Below are 15,250 nucleotides of genomic sequence, written 5' to 3'. Positions count from 1 at the left end.
CCGCACGGCAGCCACCCCTGAGCAACCATTTGGGTGCCCCCCACCCCAGGGATGGGGGCTTCGCTCACCCACCCCGAGACCACCACACGCAGGCACCACGCGGCTCGGATCGCAGCTTTTTGCTTAAAAACGCAGGTCCAGGCGCTCAGCGTACAAATATTTACAGCTCTTTACAAATGTACAAAACCCAAACCGAACGCAAACCCGAGGCGCAGGAGCTGGGGGGATGGAGGGGCCCCCCCCGCGCACCGTACAAAAATAAAGGACGTCTCTGCTGGGGGGCTCAGCTCTGCACGGGGTCCTGGCCCCCCCCCAGTGCCGTGGGGCCCAGCCCCACATTGGCAGCACCCCCCCACCCCGTGCGCTGCTGCCCCCTGCACAAAAATTCCCTTTTCTGAGCCCGTTTCACATTCTGGCGGCCGTCGGTGGCTCAAGGAAGGGGGGACGAGGCTGTGCCCCCCCCAGAAGGTCCCTCCCCACATCCCCAGCCCGTGCAGGACCCCGGGGTGCTCCCAGCCCCCCCGCTCCAAGGCTGCTTTGTTTCTATTTGGAGAGCTCAGATAAACCCGCGGCCCCCCCGCGCCCGCAGAGGTCGCGCTCGGAGCTGGCGATAAGATAAGGCCGGCACTGCCCCGGGCTCAAACGCAGCAAAAATGGGTGCTGCCGCTCACGGCACCTGCACCCAGCCCTGGGGTGGGGGGAGAGGAGCCCCCAGGGTGCCCTCGGCAGGTGCTGACCCCCAAAAAACAGGCAGCTGGGGGGCTGGGGGAGAAGGGCTTGGATCCGCTTCCCCCCTGCGCCCCTCGGCCACCGCGCACGCCAGCCCCTGGTGGTCTCTGTCCCAACCTCTCCTCTGCGAGACCCCGGCCCTGGTCCGAGGTGGCCCTGAGACGGCGAGGAGGGGGTGAGGAGGGGACTCGGGGGGTCCCCGGGGACGGAGGAGCAGGGTCAGGACGGTGCCGGTGCCGTGCTCCGGGCTTGGCAGGCGGCGCCGGCCGCGGGGAGGTGCGAGTTCGTGGCTGCCAGCTGCGGGGACGGCACGGGGGCACCGATGGGGCAGTCGGCCGGCTGGAGGGACAGAGGGACAGGGGGACAGACGGACGGTGAGATGAGGGGGACGGGGAGCCGCGGGGCAGCCCCAGGACCCCGGCGCTTACGTGGCGGCGGAAGAGGCGCTGCAGGAGGCTGCGCTTGGGGGGCTCGGGCAGCTGCCTCCAGTCCAGGTCCGGGGAGCGGGTCCCGTTGGGTCCGAAGACGTTGAGGTCCTTGAAGCACTCGGTCTCGATCATCTGGGGGGGGCAGAGGGGGGCTCAGCGGGGTCATGGAGCTGGAGCTGAGCCCCCCGTTCGATGGGGACCCCCCCGCACCTCGTTCTGCCAGGGGATGGAGACGCTGCCGGTGGCAAACTTGGCGTAGAAATCGTTGTCGGCTTGGTCCAGGTTGACGCCTTTCACGGTGGAGAACTGCTCGATGTCCAGCACGTCCTTGCAATACACGGCCCGGGGCTGGGGGGCCCAAAGTGCCATCAGCTGGGGGTCTCATCCACCCCCCCTCCAGCCCCACGGCACCTGCACGGCCTGGAGCCTTACATCTGGCACGAAGGAGGGCTTCGTGATGCCGGCCTCCAGGCGCTTGAAGTTGATGGTCCTGAAGAAGGGATGGCGCTTCACCTCGGCGGCCCCGTCCGCCCCGCAGCCCAGCCGCTGCTGGGGGTCCTTGGCCAGGAGCTGGGGAAGGGGGACGGGCGGTCAGAGGGGTGGCGGAGAGCCCCCAGCCCCACGGGGACCGGCGTGCCCCCAGCTCACCAGTGTGCAGATGGCCCGGGCGTCCTCGCTGAATTTATCCGAGTAGTGCTCCTGCTCCTCCTGCACCCGCTTCTCCACCTCCTCCCGCTTCACCCGCTCCTTGCGGGCGCGGAAGGGAGACTGCCCCGCGATCATCTCGTACACCAGGCAGCCCAGGCCCCACCAGTCGGGGCTGAAGGTGTAGCGCTCGTTGTTGATCACCTCGGGGGCTGCAAGGCATGGCCACGACCCCGCACCCTCAGCGGCCACGCACAGCCACCGGCCCCAAAGTGCCCGCCACGGCCCCACACCTCACCCATGTAGCCCACGGTGCCCACGCGGCCCCGGATCGTCTCGCCCTCGGGGATCTTGATCGCCAGCCCCAGGTCGGAGATCCTGATGTGGCCTGAGGCAGGGAGGGGTTGGGGGGGCCCCATCCCATGGCCCCTGTGCGCTCTCCCCAAAAACACACCCGGGGGCCCCCACGTTGCCTCCATGGGGGCGCACGGAGACCCGGCCCCAAAACCAGGAGCGTGCGCAGAGCCCGACCCCGCAGGTCTCCTCCTCACCATCATCATCCAGCAGGATGTTCTCTGGCTTCAGGTCCCTGTGGGGACAGACAGACAGACAGACAGACGGACGGCTCAGCAGGGAGCACCCCGGCCACCCAGCCCCGCGTGCCCCCCGCCGCCCCCACCTGTAGACGATGCCCTCCTGGTGCAGGTGCTGGAGGCCGCAGCAGATCTCGGCTGCGTAGAAGACCACGCGCTCGTCCTCGAAGCCCGGGTTGCCCATGTTGTAGATGTGGAACTTGAGGTCGCCGCCGTTCATGATGGTCAGCACCAGGCACAGCGCGTCCTTGGTCTCGTAGGCGTAGGCCAGGCTCACCTGCGCGCCACCGTCAGCCCCCGGCCCCGCAGAGCCACCCCGCACCCCGGGGGTGCCGCACTCACCACGAAGCGGCTGTTGACCTTCTCCAGGATCTGCTTCTCGTTCAGGGCCATCGCCTCCCCCTTCCGCTTCTTGATCCGCTTCTTCTCCAGCTTCTTGCAGGCGTACATCTTCCCCGTGGCACGCACTTGGCAGGCGCACACCTGGGGCAGGGCGCACCAGGGTCAGCACCCCGGGGACCCAGCCCCGCGCCCCCCTCCCGCCCCGGCCGCACCTCTCCAAAGCCGCCCTTGCCCAGGATCCGGTACTGCCGAAACGTGTCCTTGGTGACCGACTGCCTGCAACACGGCCCCATGTGTCAGCCCTGCTTGGTGCCAGCCCCTCGCCCCCCCCGGGTTCCCCTCACCCCCCCGGGTGCCCCCCTCTCACCTCTCCAGGTACTTCCACTGCAGGAAGCGGTCGAAGTACATGCTGTCCAGGTAGTCAGCGAAGGGCGCCCTGCTCAGGTACTGGCGCAGGGGGCTGTGGGGACACCAGGGACGCTCAGCAGCCCCCATGGGGACGCCCACCCCGTGGCCGGTCCCCAAGACGGAGGGATGAGGGTGCAGCGGGGCCGGGACTCACTGCAGGCAGCTGCTGAAGAGCTCTTTGCAGGGGCTTTTCTGCAGCTCCTCCAGGCACCGGCTGACGTGCGCCTGGCTGATCTCGGGCAGGTAATCGGGGGACTGCGGGGAGCAGACGGGGCTGGGGTGGGCACGCAGCCAGCGGGGGACACGCGGCCCCGCTCCTGGCCCCTGCTCGCCCGTCCTGCTCCAGGGACCCCCCCCGGGCTCACCTCCTGGTGCAGGAACCTGCGGATGATCTCCTCACCCATCTCCTTGCGCTTCTCATCCGGGGCCAGCTCGTAGTCCGCCTGGGGAGGAGGGCGTTGGGGATGGGCAGCACCGAGCCCCCAGTACCCCAGAGCAGCCCTGGGACAAGCGACCCCACTGCAGGCACCCACCGACCCCACAACCATCCCGGCAATGGGGAGCACAGCCCGTTTGGTGATGCTCCTGCTTCTGACTCCCCAGCACCTGAGGTCTCCTCCTGGCATCGTTCCCAGCCCCGCAGCACCCCCAGGTCCCCCCCACGAGCCCCTTACCGCAGCGTCCAGGAAGCGAATGCAGCGCAGGAGCTCCGGCCGCGTCTCGCAGAACTGTCGGAAGAGCAGGCGCCCGATGGGCTGCTTCTCGCACAGGCTGCCGTAGTCGGGCTCTGCAAGGGGCAGCGGGGACGTGCCACCACCATGCGGTGCCAGCGTGGCCTCACACCGTGCCCCCTGGCTCAGCCGGCACAGCGGTGACCCAGCGTTGTGCCGCTGCTTTTGGGGACACCCCCCCATTCCCTCGCTGAGGACAGCTCCGTGCCGAGCCCCAAAACGCCCGCACCCCCGGGAGCTCACCCAGGCCTCGGCGCAGCTCGTTGCACTGGCTGATGTGGGGGAAGCGCAGGATCTCCCTCCACTTCTTGCTCCGGCCTTTGCGCTTGCCGCCGCCACCTGCGGGTGGATGGGAGGGAGAGGAGGTGATGCTGGGGGGCACAGGCACCATTTTGGGGTCTTCCCTTCGTCCCGCTGCTGCTGCGCCCTGGAGACTCGGGGGACACGAAGCCCCGTTGCTCTCACACTTAGCAAAAGCCGCGCAAAATCTAAATTCACGTGGGAAAATCAAAACTTCGGGCTCCACCAGGGACACGGAGAGGGCACCCTGACCCCAGGGACAGGGCTCTGACCGCAGCAGAGAACCCCGGTCCTGTTCCCGGCCCCTGCCCGGTTTGGGGCCCCGTGCCCACCTCGGTGGGGCGGGCAGGGCCCGGAGGGGCGCAGGCTTCCTCCCTGAACAATGCCGCGTCCCGCGCGGGCTCCCTGCCGTAAACATCTGGTTTCCTTCTCTCCCCAGCGCGCGGGGCCTGCGAGCGCCCGGCCAGATCCCGCTCGGTCCCCGATGGGGACGGGGATGGGGACGAGGAGGGGGCAGCAGCACGGCCCCACTGCAGCCGCTCCTCCCGGGCAGATACTTGGCGCGTGAAGTCATCCCTGCAGGGACCTGACATCAGCGCGGCTCCCAGCTGGTGGCCGGCCAGCGCCGCCCGCCCCGGTGACGCCGAGCCGAGCCGGCGGGACGCCGCTGCGCCGGGCTCCGGCATTTCGGCGGCCCCGGGGAGGCGGCCGGGCAGAGCTTCCTGCAGGAATCAGCGCGCTTCCTCCGGCAGGAATCGCCCCGCGTCAGCCAGCGGGAAGGGGGCAGCCGGCACCGCGCACCCAGCGCATCCCCGCAGGGTCCCCCTGCTCTGTCCCCATCCTGCCAGGGCCAGGAGGGGAGAAAAACGCCCTAAGATCTGGGCAGTGTGCGCGTGCCTCGTCTCATAATGAAGTTATGTTATTTTACACGTTTTGGGTGCATTTTGAATGGGAAAGGCCGCATGGGGCACACCTGCCATGCCAGTGTGCGCAGCCCAGACTGCGTCCAGCAGGGGGGCATCAGGAGGGGACACGCACTGGGGACAGCCAGGGTGCACGTGGAGAGCCCCACATCCAACAGAACCACGGCCACAGCGACAGGACGGCACCGGGGCACGGCCACCCCGGCTCCCAACAGGGCAAGTGGCCCCAAGGGGCTGTGATCAGCCCCGAACTCCTGCAGGACACGGCCAGGGAGCAGCCGGGCAGGTGGCGAGGTGGCCCCAAAGCTCCCCACAGCCCGCTCAGCGGGGATGCCCCGGGGTGGAGGTGCCCGGCCCCAGCGCTGCACGGGGACCTCGCCAGCTGGCAGCAGAGATAAGAGGAGAAATCAGCGCCGGGCACACGAGAAACCCCACGAGGAGCCTCCCTGCTGCCGAGCTGACCTCTGCCACGCGAAAAGCTGTCGAAAGCAAAATCAAACTGCTCCCCTGCGGAACGGAGCCCACGTACCACATGGCGAGGCGTACGCACGGGGAGCTGTGTTACACCAACAAAGCTGCCGGCAGGGAAAGCCCCAAACAGCCCCGTGCCCAAGGCCCCGCAGCTCCCAGCCCCTGCCAAGGGGTTGGGGTCCCACCACGGGCACCCCTCTGCCCGGCACCCCCAGGAGCAGGGGGCTCAGCCCCAGCCCCCCGGGGTCGCTGCTCCTCTGCGCCTTGGCACCGACCTCCTCCGAGGGACTCCGCTCGCAGGACGTCGCCGGCTCGGGGCGAGCCATAAGGAGTTCCTCCCTGCCCTGTTATCTCCTCGCTGCTTACAAACTCCTGGGTTATTTACCCCGGGCACTTCCGCGGGCGGCCGAGCCTGCGGCTCAGAGGAACTCCTCCTGGCGCTGGGAGCCCCCAGGGAATTCGGCTGCGCTCGGTGGCAGCAGGGCCACGAGGCCAACCCCAACCTACAGCCGGGGTGCAGCCGCCCCCATCCCTTTGGAGGTGCAGAGATGCCCCCAGGGCCCCCATCCTTCCGAGCCCCCTCCCCAGCAGCGCCCACCCGGGGGTCGGAGCAATCCCACCGGCTGATCGCTGCCGGGACGAACCCCCCCGGGGTGTGGGGAGGCGCGGGGCAAGGGGACCCCGGCACCTTCCAGCCCCGGGGCGCAGGGGCCCCATTTCCCCCCCCCCCAGCACCGTGGGAGCCCCCGGCCCGACGCCGGAGCCGCCCCCCGGAGCCTTTCCCCGACGTGAACCCGGGGCGCTCCCGAGGGGCCGAGCCCCGCTCGCAGCCGCCCCCCAGGGCCGCTGGCGCCGCCTCGCCGCGCGCAGCCCCCGGTGTCCCCCCCCCGAGACCCGACGGCACCGGGCAGCGCCGAGCCAGGGCGGCGGCGGCGGCGGTTGTGCGCCCCGGGGGCCGAGCCCGGCACGGAACAACCCGGCCCGGCCCCGGCCCTCGCCCCCCCGGGTTTGGGGCCAGCCCCCCCCAAAGGGACCCAAATCGGATGGGGGGGGTTCGGGTACCCACCGCCCCCTGCGCTGCTCCCGGCCCGGAGCGACCGACGGACGGACGGACCGACCCTGAGCCCTGGGGGGGGGACACCGGGAAGAAGCGGTGGGGGGCACCGGACCCCTCCAAGAGCCCTGCCCCGGGACACACGGACACGCGGCTCCCCCCCCGCCGCCGCCGCCCCGCCCGGGGGCACCGGGACGCGCCCCCGGCCCCGCCGCCGCCTCCCCCCGGCCGGAGCGGAGCGGAGGGGCCGGACCGGGGCGGGGCGGGGGGGACCCGAGGGGGCCGGGACGGGGCCGGGGGGGACCGGGAGGGACCGGGGGGACACGGGGGGGGGTACGGGGGGGGGTCCGGGCTCGCCCCTCGCTACCTTCGCGGGCCTTCAGCAGCACGGTGTTGGCCACGATGTTCTCCAGCTCCATGGCGCGGCGGGGGGCGGCAGGGGGCGGCGGAGCCCCCGAGCTCCAGCCCCGGCCCCGGCGGCACGGGGCGGGCCGGGCCCCTCCCGCCGCCCCCGGGCTGCGTCACGGCCGTGACGTCACGGGCCGCCCCTTGGCGTCACGCCTTATGTAAGGGCAGCGCCGCCCCCCCCCCGGGACCCCCCCCCCTCCCCGGCACCGGGGCTCCTCCCGGCACCGCAGCTCGGGGACCCCCCCCCGGGGGCTGCGTAGCCCTCGCGCCCCTGCCCCAAATTCCCTCCCCTCCGGGCACGGCGACCCCCCCGCGGCACCGGGACCGGGGTCGGTGCCACGGACCCCGACGCCCCCCCGGCCGGTGCCGTCCCCGAGCCGAGCCCCGGGAGCCCCGCGGCGCCTCCGGGTTTGTTTTCTTCTCCCCCCGCCCTCGGCGTTTCCGTGTCTGCGCCTTCCCTCGGGCCGAGCTCCCCCTGCAGCCCTCGGAGCGCGGCCACGGCCCCGGGGCGCAAACGGCCCCGGGGGGGCTGCCCGAGAGCGGCCGGACCCAGCCCCAGCCCCTTCGATGCTGGTGGCTTCTCCAGCCCCCTTTGTGCCAGCGCCCACCCCCCTCACAGAGGAAGCAGCGAGTTTGGGAGAAATCTGCACCCCCAGGTCCCCCCCCCCAGCAGCACTCGGGCACCCTCCCCACGGAGCGTTTCAGCCTCGCAGGGGGAAGGAACCAGCTCGGCTCCCCTCGCCCCCCAGCTTTGCTTCTCCCTACCCTCAGAGCTCCCGGCTGCTGCCCAAAACCCGGTGTGGGGGGGGGGCGCTGCCTTACCCCCCGGCACCCAAAAACACCCAACTCAGCTCGACCCCCACCTCTCCTACCTGCCCGAGCTGTGCCAGCTCCACCAAGGCACCGAATTTTGGAGATGCCTCGGGAGGAAGAGGGACGGATGGTGCTGGGGGCGGGGGCAGCCCAGGTGAGGCAGCTCTGTCATTAATTAGCAGGGAATTAATTGCAGCTGCTGGGAAGGAGCCGCACCTGGGGAGCAGGGGCAGAGCCCTCAGGGTGCTGCCCCCGGGGGTCTCACCTGGAGCTTCCACAGCAGCAGGGGTCCCCTCACTGCCCCAGCACCCCACGGGGTGGGGACCCCGCTTGAGGTCAGCGCGGGGCAGGTCCCACGTGCCAGCATCCAAAAATCAAGGAATGCACCCAAAACACAGCCCAAACCACTGCTGTTGAGATCAGGGATTTATTTACACATCAGGGGGAACTCTTGCCCAGAGTCACACGAGGAAAAAACAAACAAAAAGACCCGAGGGGCTCCCCTCGGAACAGACCCTCCCTCGCTCACCAGAGCCTCAGAGGGCAGCCCAACGCCACCGCTCCTCCTTCTCCACACGGAGGAACCAAAACCATGATTTTTTAAGTTGTCTGCGCCACAGAAAACACAATTCTGAGATAAAGGCAGCCTTCCTGGGGAGCTTTGCATCAGCACGCGGGCGGGCGGCCCCCCAGCCCCGCCGCGGGGGTCGCGTCCATGGCGGCCCCGTCAGTACTCATCCAGGGTGTCCGCGCGCGGCACCGCCAGGCCCCGCTCCTTCAGCGCCTGCACCTTCAGCTTCTCCGACTCCTGCTTGGCCTGCAGCTCCAGCCGCTGCTCCTCCAAGATCTCCTCGATGGAGACCTGCTGCAGCGGCGTGTCGCTCTCCTTCTCCAGGTCCTGCAACGCAAAGCACGGGGGTGGCACCGTTGGGGGCACCGGGCTCTGCGCTCCCGGCACCACAGGCACTGCTGCACCCAGGACATTTTGCTCTGTCTGGTGCCCGGGTCCCCGGGGCAGGAGGGTCCCTGGGGGCAGGAGGGTCCCCGGGGGGAGCAGCCACAGCAGGATTTGCCTCCCAAGCCCGGGGTGGGCTCCGCGGGGGGTCCCAACCTCGGATTTGGTGCTTGGGGTAAAGCCACCTCCACGCGAGCCCCCGATGTGCCCGGAGGGGGTGAAGTTTGGGCAGCCCCTGAAGGTCTGAGGGCAGAGATGGGGGCACCGCCGGGGTGGGGGCAAGCAGGGAACCACCCCCAGTGACACCGAGTGCCTGCAGCTGGGGGCACCTGGGTTTTGGGGCAGGCTCCTGGGTTTTGGGGCAGGCTCCTGGGGGGCACCCAGCAGGACACAGAGGGACAAAGTGACACCAGACGGGACAGCAGCCGCCCCCCCAGCACCCCTCGGGGCCAGCAGGGAGGTGAGCGCTGTCCCCAGGCTGTCCCCACGGCTCCATCCCCCCCCCCGGCACCCCCAGCACTTACTTATTACTTACTATTTCCCCCAGCAGGACGACGTTCTCGCCCCTGACGACGAAGATGCCCCGGGGGATGTCCCCGTACTTCTTGCCCACGTGGATGCGCTCCACGGTCTGGTGCAGCACCAGGTTCGCTGTGACGATTACAAGGAAAAAAAAATAAAAAAAATGAGAAAAAAAAATAAAAATCACATTTTCACTGCATTTTGTGGCTGAAAGGAGCAGCCCTGGGCAGCGAACGCCGGGCTCCGTGGCCAAATTGTGCCGCAGGAGCAGCCTCAGCCCAGGGGCAGGAAGGGAGAAAAATAACGAAAATTGCCCAATTTATGGGGAGCCCCCCCCAAAACCCCAAAACCCAGCAGCTGGGAAGGAAGGGGCGATCCTGCAGCCCCGGCCGGGGACGGGATTGGTGACCCCAAGGACGCTGACACCGGGTGCCCCCCCCCCACCTCCCGGTGACCGGCACGACCCTCCCCCCGCCCCCCCGTGTCCCCCCCGTACCGAACTGGTCGATGCTGCGCAGGAAGCCGATCAGCGTCCGGCCATCTCGCAGCAGCACCAGGTGCTTCTCTGCGGGAAACGGGCGTCAGGCGGAGACCCGGTACCGGGGGGGGGCCCGGTAACGGCGGGGGGCACTGCCCGGTGCCCGGGGATGGGACCCGGACCCCCCCCCCCAGGGGATGGGGACGGGGTTGGGGGCAGGGACCCGGCTGCCCCCATGGGGAGCGGTGCCTGCAGGGCAAGGGGGGCAGCCGGCACCGGGGACGGGGGCACCGGGGGGTTACCAGGGGTCAACCGGGGGGTTACCGGGGGGCACCGGGGAGGGACCGGGAGACACCGGGGAGGGACCGGGAGCGCCTGGAGGTTACCAGGGGGGCACCGGGGGGACACTGGGAACGCCTAGAGGTTAAGCAGTGGGCACCGGGGGGTTACCGGGGGCACCTGGAGGTTACCGGGGGTCAACCGGGGGGTTACCGGGGGGCACCGGTGGACACTAGGGGATTACCGGGGGCACCTGGGGGTTAAGCGGTGGGCACCGAGGGGTTACCGGGGGGTTACTGCGGGGCACCGGGGGTCAACCGGGGGGTTACCGGGGGGTCAACCGGGGGGTTACTAGAGGTCAACCGTCCCGGTGCCCGGTGCCCGCTGCCGGGCAGCACTCACTGTCGATGTCCTGGATGAGGCTGGCCGTGCCCGGCATGTAGTTCATGGTGCCGGTGCCTCGGCGCCGAGCGGAAGCGCCGCCATGCGCCGCGGGGACCGCCCCGGAACCGCCCCGCGGCACCGAGCAGGGGGGGGAGGAAGGGGGGCGCTGCGCCTTTAAGAACCGCGCCGAGCCCTGCGCGCGGGGAGCTCGCCCATTGGCCGAGCCGCGGCGGGCGCCGCCGCTCATTGGCTGAGCCGCGGGGAGGGGCGGGGCCGGCCGGCGGCCATGGAGCCCCGCGGTAGCGCCGCGCCCTGGGCCCCGGGGCCGCCGGCGGGGCAGGTACGGGGGGGGCGGGGCCGGGAACGGGGGGGGGGGCGGGGCCAGGAGGGGGCCGGGGGGCGGGGCCGGGGGGTCCCGGGGGGGGGGCGGGGGGGGGTCGGGGGGGGATCGGGGGTCCCGGGGCTGTGCCCGGTGCTCCCGGGGGCGGCCCCGGTGTCCCGGGAGTGTCCCGGGAGCGCCCCGGGCCCGGAGCGCAGGGAGCGGCCCCCCCCGGGGGGGGTGTGCGTGGGGCCGGGAGGAGGAAGCGGGGCCCGGCCGGGTCCCCCGGGGCGTTTTGGCACCTCCCGGTTTCGGTGCCGGGGCTGAGCCTCCCGGCAGCTCCCCCCGCCTGTCCCCGTTCGTCCTCCGCAGGGCATGGACTCCCCGTACAGCACCGGAGCCTACAGCGCCCCGTACCCCCCCGCCGCCCCGCACTACCCCGGCCCGCCCCAGCCTCGGGGGTTCGGCTCCTCGGGACCCCCCCGGAGCCCCTACCCCGCCGAGCCCCCGGCCAGGTACCGGCCCCCCCCGGCCCCCGCCGCTCCCTGGGGTTACGGCACCGCGGACAGCCTGGAAGCGGCCCCGCTCCGGCGGCAGCACGGCCCCGGGTACTCGCCCCCGCAGGTAAGAGGGCGGCCGTGGGGGGCGAGGAGTTTTGTGGGACCCCGGGGGAGGGGAGGGGAGGCCCCCCCTGTGCCCCCTCTGATGGGATTTTGGGGCCCTAAATGGCTTTAATGTCCCCAAAAGCCCGTCCCTATAAATCCCCATAACCGCCCCTCTCTCCTCACCCCACAATTTGGGGGGCAGCAGGCAGCGGGTGGCAACCCCAATGCTGCGGCTCACCGGAGGTGTATGGGGGGGCTGCGGGCACCCACGGGGTAACGCCTGTCCCCCCCCCCCCTCCTCCCGCAGACCCCCGGGATGCCGGTCCCGCAGTACCCATATGGAGACGGCCACCTCGGGACCACCCCGCAGGGCCCGCAGCCCCGGCCCCAGGAGGACGCCTGGGCTCCCCCCACCGCCTACGGGGCGCAGCCACGGAACGCCTGGACCACGGCGCACGGGACCCCCTTTGGCACCGACCCGCACCCTGCGTGGGGTGGTGGCAGTGGGGCCGCGTCCTACCCGCCCCCCCGGGACTCCAAGGTACGGGGGATGCTTTGTGCGGGGTCCTGGTTGTGGTCGGACCTCTCAGATCCCAGTGTTTTCCCCAAAACCTGCCCCTGTCTCCAAGCCCAGCTGGTTTCTGCGTAGAAGCAAAGGTTGTGTATCAAATCTCTTCTTTGTGCATCAAAATCTGCAGGTGTAATTCCAGAAAGCCCCGCAGGCACCAGGTCTCTGGGGATAAGGAATTAAAAAGGGGCAGCTCTCACCTCACACCTCGCTCTGGCGCAGCTCACGGTGTGGGAGCAGCAGGCAAAGAGCGGGGGCTGCCCTCTGGGTCGGTTTGCAGACTCTGCTGTTCCTCTGCAAGTGCTTTTTGCCTGGTCTTCCCCTAAATAAGAAATCTTTTAGGCAGCAAATACAGAGAAATGATGCACCTGGGGGCGGGCTGTCACCTCGGATCCCTCTGGGTTTGACCCAGAGGCTGCCACGTGCAGCAGCAGCCCCGGGGGGGGGTTGGGTGACAGTTCAGTGCTGTCAGCTGGGGAGAAGGATTTTTGGAAGGGCCAGGGGGGACCTTGCTGGGATCTGTTCAGCGTTTATTTTTTTTCCACTCTGATTGTAGGAAACCGCTTACGACAAACCTGATCCGAGCCCAAACCAACACAACTACTACTGCGATGTCAGCCACCAGCAGGCTGGGGCAACGAGCGACCACAAGGCACCCCCCGCGCCGCCAGCCCCCCGGGTGCAGTACAGCGCTCAGCCCCAGATGTACGGCGCTGCCCCTCGGAAGCCTCCGGCTGGGAAGCAGGAGGGAGGCCTCAGGGGGGGCGAGCAGATCCAGCCGGAGATCCAGAGGATCCTGCACATCACCAGGGCGGCTGCGCAGCTGGAGCAAGAGGTGGATGAGTTTGTAGGGAAAAAGACAGATAAATCCTACCGGCTCCTGGAGGAGATGTTGACCAAGCTGCTGTTGGAACTGGATTCCATTGAGACTGGTGGCCAGGACGGCGTCCGGCAGGCCAGGAAAGAAGCTGTCCACAGAATTCAGGCCATTCTGGAAATACTGGAAAGAAAGGGATTGTGAGAGCCTGTCAGCCACAACACAGCCACAACACAGCCTGCTGCTGAGGTTCCAAAGAGTTTTAGTTCTGCTCAATGTCAGCTCTTTCTGCTAAGCACTATTGACAATGGAAAGCAATAAGCCCTGATTTAAAAAAACAAAACAAAACCACGGAAAAGCCCAGCCCCACGAGATAAGTTGGCAACGGACAAATTAAGAGGAGATGGAAGCAGCAAAACGAATCGTGTGTTCCAGGCTTTGGAAAAGCAGCACCACCTGAGGTACCAACCCCTGCACAGGTCCCTGGGGGGGCTGCATCCTCTGAACAAGAAGAAAATCACTGCAAAATTCCCCACCTCGTGGAGCCACAGCCCTGGGAACAGCTGGAATACCCCCAGATCTCATCACAAAGGCACCGTGCAGCCGTGAGCCGAGCCCCTGAGCCTGCCAATCACTGCGTGTGCTTTCAGCTTCAGATCCCTTGCCATAAAAGCTGGTGCGTGTCCTCGGGGTGCTGCTTGTTTTCAGTGCTGCAGGACGTGACCCTGCTGGCAGCGTGCTCAGCACGGCAGCACCAGCGCCCGTCGCGTCGCGCCGTTCCTCCTGTCGTGGGGAGCTGCCCCGTGGTGCCCGGTGTGGCTGCAGGAACGCAGCCTGGAGCCCTCCGAGCTCTGCCTCTGGAAAAGACGGGCACGGCCAGAAGTGTTGTCACAGGGCAGCCCTGGACAGAGGGAGGCATAGGAATGCTTTTCAGGTCACTCGGGTAAAAATCCACTTTTTAATTGTAACGTCCTCTCACCTACTGCGACGTCTGTGTCCCGCTGCACACCCCCTGCTCAGTGGCACTGGACGGGGCAGGGACGGGAGGAGCTCAGCCTGCCACTGACCCTCGGGTTACAGCACGTTCAGTGAATCATTACTGCGTGTAACGAGATAATAAACCCTGACAACTTTTAAATGCTGTTTTGTAATTACGATCTCTTGAAGTCTCTTCTTTTAAAGGGAAGTCGTGTGCACGGTTGCGTAACTGAGACCTGCCCATGACCAAAATACCAGCCGGGTTGTCTCAGCAGCTGAAGGTTAGGGATGAACGCAGCTCAGCAGCAGCACCAAGGGTGGTTTTTTTTGGGGGGTATTTGGGTTTGGGGGCCCCCATCCGCTCCCAAGCAGAGGCTCCAGGAGCCCTCACCTTGCTCCAGGGGTGGCGGCCGTGTTTCAGAAGGGATCTGGAAGGGAACTCAGCCTTCCTGAGGCCAGGAGCCCCGACCTTGTGCTCCGCAGGCTGGCGGCCAGCTGCTGTCCCCAAGGAGCCCGGCAGATGCCACGTCGGTGACGGAGCGGGCTGCGCGCACGGGACTGACCTTTGGGGCTCTTTGGATGCGATCACATGCGGCAGGCAGCCCGCAGGAATGGCCCGGTTGGAGGCCAGCCAGGAAAAAGCCGAATGTCCTGGGACTGGTAAATGCCTGACGGCGATTTCGTGCCATCCTCTTGTCTGCAAGCCTGCAGCTTCTCCAGGCATTAATCAATCTGTGCTGCCGGTGGGTGATTCTTTTGGTGAGATTATTTGTGGTGGGGATGATTTCCGCGCAACCCCCAGAGGAACGAAGAGCAGCGCTGCGGTGTCATTACCCTTATCGGTTCATCTTAGGGCTGAAAGTCTTGGTAAACGCTGCCTCTAAGGCCCCAAAATCTTTCCCAGGAGCCTGCTGCAGGCTCACTGAGTGAGTTTGACCCAGCAATAACTTCATTTAGTTTTCTGGAAAGGAACAGGGGCAACAACATCGGCACCCGGTGTGCTGGAGTTGTTGGATCAGAGGTGGCCAAGCAGGAGGTGAGCTCCCTTCCCACCCGAGAGGCACAGCCTGCAGGGCAGCGGGGTGGGGGGCTGACACAGACGTGCTCCGCAGCAGGGAGGAGGGGGCTTTGCCCCCAAGAAGGGGTCGCACACCACCGACAGCCCCAGAGGCTGCTCCTCGATGCTCTGCAGCAGCTTGCTCGCCTTCAGTCCTGGTCAGCAGCTCAGGAACGCTACCGTGCGTCGCCGTGGATAGCTGTAGGAAGGGCAGATCCCCTGAGCAAAGGTCAGAAGCTTTTGGAAATCCCTCCCCAGCACGGCCCACGGAGCTTTCCTGGTAACTGAGGCCGTGTGGGTGAGCCACCGGGCGAGCTGGCGGAGCCGGCCGGGCGGCACCGCACCGCACGCTGCTGCCGGCGAGGGCTGCAGGACAGGGGGGAAGCCTGGAAGGAGAGCACGATCACGCTGCTTCTTCTCGCTTCTGCCCTCCAGGTTCAGCT

The 15,250-nt window shown here is 68.1% G+C and overlaps 3 protein-coding genes across 5 annotated transcripts; 1 reads left to right on the top strand and 2 right to left on the bottom strand.

The window, feature by feature from the left end:
* Positions 1-136: 136 nt before the first annotated feature.
* On the bottom strand, positions 137-7,191 carry LOC101797744 (G protein-coupled receptor kinase 5). 2 transcript variants are annotated; one of them, XM_038166834.2, is made up of 16 exons: positions 6,992-7,191; positions 4,120-4,215; positions 3,820-3,932; positions 3,511-3,588; positions 3,300-3,400; positions 3,105-3,197; positions 2,950-3,013; positions 2,738-2,878; positions 2,482-2,672; positions 2,354-2,391; positions 2,101-2,190; positions 1,806-2,014; positions 1,590-1,727; positions 1,368-1,505; positions 1,158-1,289; positions 137-1,068 (listed from the first exon to the last, which is right to left on the bottom strand). In XM_038166834.2, the coding sequence occupies exons 1-16, from the start codon at positions 7,041-7,043 to the stop codon at positions 949-951; spliced, it is 1,794 nt and encodes a 597-aa protein (XP_038022762.2). In that variant the 5' UTR covers positions 7,044-7,191; the 3' UTR covers positions 137-948. The 2 variants fall into 2 exon arrangements, with proteins under 2 accessions (XP_038022762.2, XP_038022764.2); XM_038166836.2 differs by lacking the exons at positions 2,950-3,013; positions 3,300-3,400; positions 3,511-3,588; ... (1 more) ...; positions 4,120-4,215; positions 6,992-7,191 and having other exon boundaries at positions 3,105-3,126.
* A 1,067-nt stretch (positions 7,192-8,258) lies between these two features.
* Positions 8,259-10,659, bottom strand: LSM1 (LSM1 homolog, mRNA degradation associated). 2 transcript variants are annotated; one of them, XM_038166840.2, is made up of 4 exons: positions 10,482-10,649; positions 9,819-9,887; positions 9,336-9,451; positions 8,259-8,743 (listed from the first exon to the last, which is right to left on the bottom strand). In XM_038166840.2, the coding sequence occupies exons 1-4, from the start codon at positions 10,525-10,527 to the stop codon at positions 8,573-8,575; spliced, it is 402 nt and encodes a 133-aa protein (XP_038022768.1). In that variant the 5' UTR covers positions 10,528-10,649; the 3' UTR covers positions 8,259-8,572. The 2 variants fall into 2 exon arrangements, with proteins under 2 accessions (XP_038022768.1, XP_038022769.1); XM_038166841.2 differs by having other exon boundaries at positions 8,604-8,743; positions 9,325-9,451; positions 10,482-10,659.
* Positions 10,650-13,923, top strand: BAG4 (BAG cochaperone 4). The gene is made up of 4 exons (XM_038166837.2): positions 10,650-10,803; positions 11,155-11,406; positions 11,695-11,928; positions 12,512-13,923. Exons 1-4 carry the CDS (start codon positions 10,750-10,752, stop codon positions 12,974-12,976), a joined length of 1,005 nt encoding a protein of 334 aa, XP_038022765.2. The 5' UTR covers positions 10,650-10,749; the 3' UTR covers positions 12,977-13,923.
* The last annotated feature ends 1,327 nt before the right edge of the window (positions 13,924-15,250 follow it).

This window comes from Anas platyrhynchos, chromosome 23 (assembly GCF_047663525.1).
Source record: "Anas platyrhynchos isolate ZD024472 breed Pekin duck chromosome 23, IASCAAS_PekinDuck_T2T, whole genome shotgun sequence".
NCBI classification, from domain to species: Eukaryota; Metazoa; Chordata; class Aves; order Anseriformes; family Anatidae; genus Anas; species Anas platyrhynchos.
Note: the sequence above shows the minus strand (reverse complement) of the source record. Positions and strands in the feature narration are given on the sequence as shown.

Bases quoted from the DNA above. Each gene is read 5' to 3' on its own strand.
- LOC101797744 (XM_038166834.2), bottom strand. From the start codon at position 7,043: ATGGAGCTGGAGAACATCGTGGCCAACACCGTGCTGCTGAAGGCCCGC. The intron at 2,673-2,737 runs GTGAGTGCGGCA...GGTGGCGCGCAG, and splicing joins AGGTCAACAGCCGCTTCGTG to GTGAGCCTGGCCTACGCCTA. The intron at 1,290-1,367 runs GTGCGGGGGGGT...TGCCCCCCCCAG, and splicing joins CCATCCCCTGGCAGAACGAG to ATGATCGAGACCGAGTGCTT.
- LSM1 (XM_038166840.2), bottom strand. From the start codon at position 10,527: ATGAACTACATGCCGGGCACGGCCAGCCTCATCCAGGACATCGACA. The intron at 9,888-10,481 runs GTGAGTGCTGCC...CGTTTCCCGCAG, and splicing joins CCTCATCCAGGACATCGACA to AGAAGCACCTGGTGCTGCTG. The intron at 8,744-9,335 runs GTAAGTAATAAG...TTTGCGTTGCAG, and splicing joins TCGTCCTGCTGGGGGAAATA to GACCTGGAGAAGGAGAGCGA.
- BAG4 (XM_038166837.2), top strand. From the start codon at position 10,750: ATGGAGCCCCGCGGTAGCGCCGCGCCCTGGGCCCCGGGGCCGCCGGCG. The intron at 10,804-11,154 runs GTACGGGGGGGG...CGTCCTCCGCAG, and splicing joins CGGGGCCGCCGGCGGGGCAG to GGCATGGACTCCCCGTACAG. The intron at 11,407-11,694 runs GTAAGAGGGCGG...CTCCTCCCGCAG, and splicing joins CCGGGTACTCGCCCCCGCAG to ACCCCCGGGATGCCGGTCCC.